This window comes from Hirundo rustica, chromosome Z (assembly GCF_015227805.2).
Source record: "Hirundo rustica isolate bHirRus1 chromosome Z, bHirRus1.pri.v3, whole genome shotgun sequence".
Classification (NCBI taxonomy): Eukaryota; Metazoa; Chordata; class Aves; order Passeriformes; family Hirundinidae; genus Hirundo; species Hirundo rustica.
Genome location: NC_053488.1, coordinates 2,868,428 through 2,878,935, shown reverse-complemented (window position 1 = coordinate 2,878,935; position 10,508 = coordinate 2,868,428). Strand labels below are relative to the sequence as shown.

At 43.3% G+C, this 10,508-nt stretch overlaps 1 protein-coding gene across 1 annotated transcript; it reads left to right on the top strand.

Moving 5' to 3' along the window:
- The first annotated feature begins 2,437 nt into the window (after positions 1-2,437).
- KCNV2 (potassium voltage-gated channel modifier subfamily V member 2) lies at positions 2,438-7,488 on the top strand. The gene is made up of 2 exons (XM_040089790.1): positions 2,438-3,871; positions 7,210-7,488. The coding sequence occupies exons 1-2, from the start codon at positions 2,438-2,440 to the stop codon at positions 7,486-7,488; spliced, it is 1,713 nt and encodes a 570-aa protein (XP_039945724.1).
- The last annotated feature ends 3,020 nt before the right edge of the window (positions 7,489-10,508 follow it).

Here is a 10,508-nt window from a genome sequence, read left to right as displayed (position 1 = left end):
GCAGCCCATGGTCTGCTCTTCCCCATGCAAGAAGGTGAGCAATTCTTACTAATGATGTTTATAAAGAAAAGCAGCACACTGAATAAGGTAGATAAGGGGGGGAAGTGCGTCCTTTCTAGTCACTTCATTTTCTTATGCATCTATAGTGAGATTCTAGTGCCTCAGAACCAACTCCCACCCAAAACCAAAGAACATATATGAAACAATTTTATTGTAGCTATTTTGTCATTTAGAGAGAAGTTTGAGCAGAGTGCAACAGGTGTCCCAAAGCTCTGTTCCCAAGAATATTTAGATCAAAGAGATTAGTCTGAGCAGACCAAAGCCAATTATCTTCCTTACTTTGCTTAGTAATGTCCAAGATCTGAGTCTGTGTGCATGAGGATCTGGTGCCTGACAGTCATGAAGTTCACCCTGTAGAAGCTCCTGCTGCAGCTGTATGGCATTAGAAAAGATCTCTCAAATAGTGAGCAATAAATCTTGCTGGTTACTTCTCTGAAGTGAGGCCAGGGAGTCTGAAAAAAAGCAAATTAAATGCTATAGCAGAGACTGGCATGAAGAATATGGTCACAGTCTACCCTGGATCTTGATTAGGAAATATTCAAGAATTTTCAGTACTAAAATGATGGCATTGTGAACTACCGTTTTCCTTACATCTGAATTAGTTTGCTTAGGAGAAAGAAACAACTTTGACATGAATTTGCATTAAGGTTGCTAAACAAAGGGCTCACCATGGTATGCTTCAATGCTCAAAGCAAAAAAAAAAGTTAGTATCTCTAAAGAAGTACTGACAATCCCTATAAATAGGGGCCTTACCTCTTTTGCATCAAGAAGAAGAACAGGCAGGGGAGACAAATTCACTTTCAAGCAGAGTTAAATACAAATAACTGAAACCTTAAACAGTGTGACTCAAAGAAACCTTGAACAGTTTATTGTGATTCACTCACTAGAATACAGACTGAGAACAAAAGTAATGAAAAATGCTCAGCTATGGCATCTTCCATTTCATCAAGAACTGGTAAATATAAATACAAAAGCTACAACTGGATGTAAGGAAACAGGAAAAAGAAGGAGACATTCTCATAGCAACAGCAATTCCTTCATTTAAGACGCCATCAAAACAACAGTATAGGGGTCTGCAAGTGCAAGGACATGAGACCAATGCAGAAGAACAGGAGCTTGAGGACAACAAAGTGAAGACGCTGGTGCAGTTCTGTGGGATACATTGCCCCAGCAGCCTGTGTGAAAGGGAGCTGGAGGAGGAAGGCAGGCTACAGAAATGCAGATGAGACGCCTTCCAGACCAGCAAGGGTGTTGCCAAAGCTAGCAGTTTTCCAGTGCCTTGTCCCTTCCTGCACCAGCCTGGATACAGGTGGAATAATGGGCTGCTGCTTACGAGTTGGTAAGTTTAACAGGACCTCCAGCTTAGTGAAGTGCTCCCAATGACAAGGGGAACTTGGTTTTTGGGATGCTCATTGTTACAGGAATTGCTGGTGCCAGCTCTACCAGAGCTGAAGATGAAACCTCCATCCGAACACAGGGAAAGCATCTCTCCTGCCCTGCTAGTTACCCACTGCAGCTTTATACTACCCTAACACAACCTGCACGAGAAACAAGAGTGGCTTTATGCTGTTTCTCAGCAGCTCATGGAGAGTCTGAAGCTGGAAAGCCCTTCACACCCCTGCCCTTTGCTTCCACTGAGCCCAGCAGAGCATTAGACCTGCACTCCCAGAGTACATCCAAAGCTTCAGGCACAGACTGAAATATTCCTCAGCTCTTAACCAAATGGAGGTATTCTAACTGGGAATAAAATGAAATTACTTTTATTTGCTCACCTTTTGAAAACATTTTAAGAGCTACTCCAGTGAGTTCCTACCCTTCATCTGCATATCAATTATTCATTATTTTCATTAAAGAAAACCAAGCCATGCTATGCTCATGAGGATGAAAGAAATCTGTAATGCTCTCTTTCTCTCTGCCCTTCATACATTTTTATTTGAGATTATTTTTAATCCATATATACTTGAAATAGGAAAATGTGTGGGTTTTATTAGCAATAAAACTTTAGGGGATTTCCCCCCCTACTTATTTTTCATAGATTTATGGATCCATAATCATTCACGTCACAGCCTAAGGGAAACGAGGCTTGAACAGGATAATAGTCCTTAAATCCCCTCCTCTAAGCACTCAGATCTTTGCTGTCAGCAAGATTAAAACAGTCAACAGCAGTCTTCATGTGTCTATATCCCACACAGAGCTTTCACAACAACTGGAGTGGTGGCTGGCAGGGAGAAATATGCAGAACCACTGCTGTGCATGATACTTCTGAGATAAAGAGAGAAGCGAACCAGGTTGTCAACTTCTGCAGTGCTGAAAAGGACTGGTGTTAACTGCTTGATTGGGTGAATGCAAGGAGGGGAGAAGAGTAAGGAATAATATTATGTTGCAGTTTAACAGGCAGCAGGAGTTTCCTTTGCTAAAACATAAAGAGATGGAAGCACCAAACGTCCTCCCACAGCCCAGCAAGGGGAAGGAAAAGGAAGTCGCTCATATAGACAAGCAGAATGGTTCCTCTGCCACCACTCCCTTGAATGCCCACCCTCTACTGCAACCAGGACTTGGGACGAATTACAACTATTATGTGGACGACGAAGATGAGGAAGAAGAAGAGAAAGAACAAGAAAAATGGCCACATGAAGATGCATTTCAGGGAGAAAGCAAGGCCTCGTCATTTATTCCTTGCTCCCCTGCTGCTTCCTCCAGAGCCCCGTCCACAGCATCTGCTCCATCCGTGCTGAACATCAACGTTGGTGGCCAAAGTTACCGCCTCACCTACCAAGCAGTGGCCATCTATCCCAAGACCCGCCTGGGCCGCCTGGCTACCTCCACTGACCGTCGTCGCCAGCTGGGCCTGTGCGATGACTACGCTGCCCAGGTGGATGAGTATTTCTTTGACCGGGACCCAGCTGTCTTCCAGCTGGTGTACAATTTCTACTCCTCGGGGGTGCTGCGGGTGAGGGACGAGCTGTGCCCCCGCAGCTTCCTGGAGGAGCTGAGCTACTGGGGCGTTCGCCTCAAGTACACACCCCGCTGCTGCCGCATCTGCTTCGAGGAGCGCCGCGACGAGCTGAGCGAGCAGCTGAAGGTCCAGCGGGAGCTGCGCTCCCAGGCAGAGGCTGAGGAGAACGAGCAGCTCTTCCACCACATGCGCTACTACGGTCCCCAGCGCTGGCGCCTCTGGAACCTCATGGAGAAGCCCTTCTCCTCTGTCACCGCCAAAGTGATGGCTGTGGCCTCCAGCTTCTTCGTGCTCATCTCCGTGGTGGCCCTGGCACTCAACACGGTGGAGGAGATGCAGCAGGTGGACTGGAAGAGTGGGGATAGCCGGCCTGTCCTGGAGCATGTTGAGACCTTGTGCATCGCATTCTTCACGTTGGAGTATCTGCTGCGCTTGGTCTCTACCCCAGACCTGCGCCGCTTCGCCAGCAGTGCCCTCAACGCAGTAGACCTCATTGCCATCCTGCCCCTCTATCTGCAGCTGCTGCTTGAGTGCTTTACTGACGATGACCAGCCCCGGGGTCGGGGCTCCCAACACGAGCACGACATCGAGAAGGTGGGGCGGGTGAGCAAGGTAGGACAAGTGCTTCGCATCATGCGCCTCATGCGCATCTTCCGCATACTCAAGCTGGCCCGCCACTCCACAGGGCTGCGTGCCTTTGGATTCACCTTGCGCCAGTGCTACCAGCAGGTGGGCTGCCTTTTGCTCTTCATCGCTATGGGCATCTTTGCCTTCTCTGCCATGGTCTACACGGTGGAGCACGATGTTTCCAGTACCAACTTCACCAGCATTCCGCATGCTTGGTGGTGGGCTGCCGTAAGTAAACACATCTTACCTTGCTTAGTAGCCAGAGACCTTCCCCACCTTACCCTCCTCTTCCTTGCTGGAGTTGCAGACAGTCCTGAAAACAACAAGCTCAAATCAGCGAACATCTGCTCTGAATTCTGAGCTTACAGGATATATGCGTGCACACACACGCACACACAAATGCACTCATTCACTTCTCTGTAAGCTTAAATCAAGGCTTAATCAGGCAGGCAGCCTCGAGATTCCCATATCTCCAAATGCAGACAGTATTTTTACTTTTAAAGAGGAAGTGGACGAAGACACAGGGAAAAAAAAAAAGTATTTCCCAATTTAGTGCCATTGTCAGTGTTGCCAAAACAATGGCGGGGGGGGGGGGGGGGGGGGGGGACGGGGAAATGCATGCATTAGGCTATCTAGTTACACGGGTTTTGTTCTTTTTCTATGTGCAGATATTCTGTGACCCATCATAAAACTGCAAGATGATAAAACATAGATTATCAACCACAGTCAGATCACTCAGACTTTAAAAGTGAAAGCCATCCCAGATAAATGCTAAAATACATTAGGACCAACAGTTGTTTTGCACAAGTGATTGTGTTCTGCTGTGCTGCAGAAGAAAGGTGTATTTATAGCATCCTAGATGAAACCAGGGGGTAGCTAGACATTGTCAATGCCGAGGGAAGGCATAGGACCCACATCCTGGCCATCCATAACTCTAAGGCTCGTCCTAGACTATTGTCACATTTTGGTTTGCAGCAGCTGATGCCAGCCTGCATAGTTCATTTTTATGTGGGGCCCCAGGAACATTTCTGACCCCTGGGCATGGCTGTGGGTCTGGCTCTGTCCTTACTCACTTCCCTGGAGAAAAAAAGCCCATGCAAATAGACTGGATAGGAATTAGAACATCTCATGTTTGTTGATCAGCAAGATGCATATGGGGCCCACCAGACAGTAATTCCAACCCACTCAAGGTCACTTGTCCCTGTCAGCCGTCCTGGAGCCCAAGGTCTGCCCTTCTGGTTCAGCCATGGACAATGAGGTGTGGTGGTTTACCACACGTTTGCAGTGATTCAGCTTACGGCAGAGAAAAGGCTTACAGACAAGCATGGATGCACGCATTTATACATGCTCATGCTTATGTGCAACCACGCTGAATATCCCTTGAGCTGGGCCGTGGAAGGATGGAAAAATCAGTGAATGAAGGGAAGGGTCCTGTAATGTGATCTTCACAGATCATCTGTAAGTGATATGCAAAGGCTATGAAAGCATCGGTGATTCATACGTTGCTAAAATATTTTGTTTTCTGAACATGCAGGTGATACGCATAATCTTTAGGGTTCATTTTTGCAAACTGGTGACACCATGATCATTTAGGTATTCCTAATAAACTTAAATGTAACTTATATAAACTTATATAAGCATTTAACTTATTATAAATTTATATGAACATGAAAAAGGGCTGTTTAGCTGAGTAAATGTCTTCAAAACAGGAGCTGTATCATGCACATTGCAATCCCAAAGCATAAAAAGCTTTTTAGAGCCTATTCATTCTTTAGGACTGTAAATTAAAATATCTAGATCATTCATATTTTGTAAAAATCCAACAGCATTCACCATCTCACACATGCAGGAGGAGAAGCATCCTCCTAAACCGTTAGAGGCAATGTATAAGACTATGCCAGAAGTACAGAACCTTATCACAGGATAACATTTTTGTCCTGGCTGGTAGAGATAAGCATCTTGCCTTCATCTCAGTATTTATTTTTGGCGATATTTATCCTGTATTATCATTCAAATCCAGTGACTTAATTTCCATTAAACCAAATCACTAATCCTTTTTGTTCCACAGGAAGCACCAGGTGCATCCTAAAAATGTGCCCACCCAGTGCTGTCTCCTGTACCCTAATGCTTTCTTCATTTAAAATATCGTTCTATTTACCATTTTAGAGGGTGGCAAACTCTACACAGTGACTTTCTGAAGACTTATTTCTGTGCTAAAGCCACAGGGGCATTACAGTGAAAGTCCTACTGTCTGTGGCTTATTTTTGTCAGAGTTTTAGGTTACTGTTTAACAGATAACCAAAGTGTGTTGAGACACTGTGAAAAAAATTAAATACAATTCACTGTCGGAAGAAGATCTTTTGCACAGGCTAGAAAGTGAGACATGACAGAAATATGTGAATTTTACCTGCCAGAAAAAAAAGTAAGATATATTCACTAAGTGTAAAAATTATAAAACATCAAGACGTGTGCAGTGAAACTATTTAGATTAGAAGTTATTTTATGCTGACTATTTGAGTGTACATCTTTCAAATGTAGCATCTCCATAATCAAATACCCATTAATTTTTGGTCTGAATTTTACAATGGAAATATTTCAGTACTTGTTGTGGCACTGGACCCATAACACAGTTCCCTCACATATCCATAGGCTAGAAAGAGAAAATTATATTGTCTGAGAAGAAAAATGTGAAGGTATGCACACAATGAGCTGGCAAAGTGTTCAGATTCATGTACAACAAATATACTAAACACTATCACTCTCAAAAAAACCCCCAAATAAATCCAGCAACCAAAGCTGAAACATTTTAAATGAACCCCACATTCTTCTTCAAGAGGAAATTCAGCAAAAATTATCCACATGTGTACTTATTTAATGCTATAACTATACATGTTGCAACCATACACTGCAATCAAAAACTTCCAGGCTACAGTTCCTGGGGATTTTATCTAGAAACTTTGAAATCCTGGTTCATATCTTCCTATAATGCAAACAGGAAAATCATAATCAATTGAAGGTTTTCATGTATTTTTCACTAGTTCCTAAAATATATATGGCAAACAAAGGTAGAACTCAAAATAAAACCCCACAGAGTGAGTCCCAAATACAGGGTTTTATCAGCACAGTGGATTTAGAAGCAGGACATCTGTTCTAAGTGACATGATGAGGGAGCAGAGTTGCAGCTATCAGTGGGTTTGCATGGTCAGGGAGTCACATCTATCCTCTCCCTACAGCCAAGCCCACTCAACTTCTGGACAGGCTGGTGTGGACATTGCCTGGGAATTCCCTCTGCAGGGCAAAAAATTGAAAAATCCTCCTGAATGGTGTCAAACAAACTGTTATCTTTCTTTACTTCATGAGAGGGATTTGGTTGTTGTTGTTGTTTAAATCAGGGATTCTTTGCATAAGATGACAATTATTTAAAAAAAAAAAAAAAAAAAAAAAAAAGCATAGAGTATTTAATGCAAAGTACAAAAGAGATAACTTTAACATTGTCCTTGACCAGTGAACATATCTGTCCATGTATTTCTTCCCAGCTAACAAGCTGCGTGTTGGTTTGCCTGTAGGTCAGCATCTCTACAGTGGGTTATGGAGATATGTGTCCAGAAACTCACCTTGGACGCCTGTTTGCTTTCCTCTGCATTGCTTTTGGAATAATCCTGAATGGCATGCCCATCTCCATCCTCTACAATAAATTCTCGGACTATTACAGCAAGCTGAAAGCCTACGAGTACACGGCTCTCAAGAAAGAAAGAGGGAAGGTGGACTTCAGACGGAGAGCCATGAGGAAAATATCCGAGTGCTGCGGAGAAGGTGCATCCCACCCTTTGTCACAGCAAGGATAGCTTGTGCTTTGGGTATTGGGAGGCAACCAAGGAGCCGGAGGAGAAAGGGGATCAAATCAGCCAAAAAACCAAATCAGCCAAAAGATAAAGTAAAAGGGCCAAAAGTAACAAAAGTAGATGGTGAAATCTGTTTCGAAGGGGATTGTTTTCAAAAAAGGCTCAGATTAAAACTACGATTTTTTTTAACTCTGATAGCCTGTGAGCAGCACTTAAGTGCTCATCAGCTCTCTGAAATTACTTCCTTCAGATTAAATCCTCTGAATAAGTCCCACATGAAGATCTAACCCCCTGCTACTGATTAGATTGACAATAAAGACCCAACATAATTGTACGAGCAGAAAACAAATTTCTGTCATTAAGGGTCAGCCACCTTACTTCTGTTAAGGCAGCGTCAAAAATTAAACAAATAGAATACCCAATATACTGACTGCATTACTTAAATTGGTTTTGCACCAGCTTTCAAATAGAGGAAAATGGCCTAGAGCATTTACCTAAATATTAGCAGCAGCTATACTCCTTAAAATGTCAGCCTCCTTTTCCATTGCCAAATAGCTATGCTTCATTGTTCCAGTTTTATTTGGAACATGGCTCCATTGTTCCAATTTTATTTTTCAAATGCAGCCCTGCAAATGAGTCCTCCTATTTTCATGCCTAGTCAAGCAATGCACCGCTTTTAGCATTTCCCACCACCCCACCTCTATAATCATCTTTCAGTATGACAAGTACTAGTGAAGAATTCTGGGGTCTGAGTTGATAAATCTTACTGATCAAACCTGAAAACATTTCCTTAATTTCCTTTCAAACCAAATCCTTTTTAGGTATAGGATTAAGTGACAATTTATTTTGCAGTATTTAATGCATTTACTTACTGGATTGTTAGAATAATAGATCTGTCAAGGAACGTAAGTATTAAAGCAGTATTTTAAAAATAATAAAAGGAAATATGTACTGGCTAGTAACTCTGAAAGACTATTCATACAAAGGATTTTGTCAGCACTTAACTGCAACCAATTTTAAATATAATTTAAAATTCAGATAATTTGTCTGGTACACACAGTGATTAGGGACACAGTCCTGACACCTTAGCTCAGCCCCAGGAGTACCTCATGTCCTAATATTACTGTGTCTTGCACAGCTGGATGGGATTTCTCATGTGTTTAAACTCATCCATAAACTTAAATAACAAATAAAACCAAGAATAATTAAATGGAATTGCAGTTTTATGTATTATTTCAGAGACCATCAGGAATATTTTGTTTTACGTAAGACCCATTACATCAATTTAGAAACAGCAACCTGAATAATGCACATTCTGAAAGAAAAATTACTTTATTGATAATCAAATGCAAAGACCTTAAGGAAAAAAAGGCGTAATGAAAAGGATCAACAGTAAGAGTGCATAGATATGACCCATGGCTGTTACTCAGCAGCTCTCCTGCTGCAAAGCATCTTGATGACAGAGATGCATTTCAAAACTCCTGAACTCTCACGTTGTGTCTGTGTTGCCCTGATGAATGCAAATGGCTGCATTAAGATCTCAGGGCCACATGGGACACAGCAGCGTGAAGCTCACTCTTGGACAGCTGAGGGTGAAAATGTTCATTAATTTTGACATGTCCAAGCAAATTGTGTCAAGCACGGGGACATTTCTCCTTTCAGTGGTGAGAAGGTAATTAGTAACCAACTTGCTCTTCCCATTCTCTACCTCCAGACAAACGTATCATAAGCCCATCTGTCATTTTGTTCTTCAGGAGTGGCAGTCAGAACACTGTGTGCTGATCAGCTCTGTTAAAAGCTAAACCATGTCTTTAAGGCACAGCTGAGCCCTGGGAGTTCAATGTGAGAGATGTTTGCTGTTCTGGACCGCACACAATGCAGCAGGCACAATCCTGGCACTCACTGAGAAGAATAGCTGCTTTGCTTTGGCTTTAGGGAATTTGCATAGCTCTTCTGCACAGCAACAACAGGACAAGAAGCTTCCAGGAACCACAGGAAACCTCTCACTGCAGTTCAGCGAGGTGACAAGTATCAAGCACGCAAAAACACAGCTATGCCCTATTTTCAACATGCAGATTGAGTTAGACCCGTTAAAAGTGTTTAAAATTTTCCAAAACATAGGACACTGAAAATCAATTTCTTTGCTGAAGGAGTTCGTACTTGCATGACCATGCAGATGGGATGCAGATGCTCAGCCTTGCACGGCAGGCTCAGCAGCTTCTTGCCACCTACAGAAATCCAGAGCCTGAGCACTGACTCTGCTGAGACTGGACTTTGTCACAGCCTCAGACCTGACAAAGATAACTAGCCTCATTTTCCACCCCATTTGCCTCACCTGCAGGACCTATTCAAGTGGATATTTTTGAATGAAATAGATTTTCCACACCAAACATGAGCAGGAGAAAAAGGAGGCTTATCCCTTAATCAAGAGTCAGAATTGAACGTCCTTGGCAAATGCTTCACCTGTTCAGTAAGATTTCAGTGCACAGATAAATCAGTGCTGCTCTAACTGTTCAAATGCAGCTTGAAGAGGGTCTCTTGCATCCCCCCAGCTGAATCAGTTCCACTTTGCCCCAGGTAAATAACAGCCCACAAGGTGACAGTAAAAGGAAGACCATGCAGCTTGGTGTTTCCAGCACTTAGATGGGTGGAAAAGAGCATGTCACAGGCCCTGCTTCAATAAAGAGCTATGAAAGTACCCTGAACAAGCAGCAAACTCTTCCCAAAGACCCAGTCTCCTCTGGCCCAAGCAATCTTTAGTTGAGGGCTTTAGTCTGGAAGGACTCCAGAGTCTCCATACACTACAGCCACAGGAAGGTAAAACTCTTAGAGCACCTCACAGGCTAATGGCTGTGGGCCAAAACACTGCCAGGCACAGAGGAAAGGGATTTCTGTCCCTTCAGAAGCACAAGTGTTGTGACCACCAGGTGACATTTGTGCACCCTGAGTACCAAGGCCATCACACTTTGGGAAGCTCAGCTTGCCTAGCAGCTGCTCCACTCTCCTTTTTCTCAAGGGGCATT

Bases quoted from the DNA above. Each gene is read 5' to 3' on its own strand.
- KCNV2 (XM_040089790.1), top strand. From the start codon at position 2,438: ATGTTGCAGTTTAACAGGCAGCAGGAGTTTCCTTTGCTAAAACATAAA. The intron at 3,872-7,209 runs GTAAGTAAACAC...GTTTGCCTGTAG, and splicing joins ATGCTTGGTGGTGGGCTGCC to GTCAGCATCTCTACAGTGGG.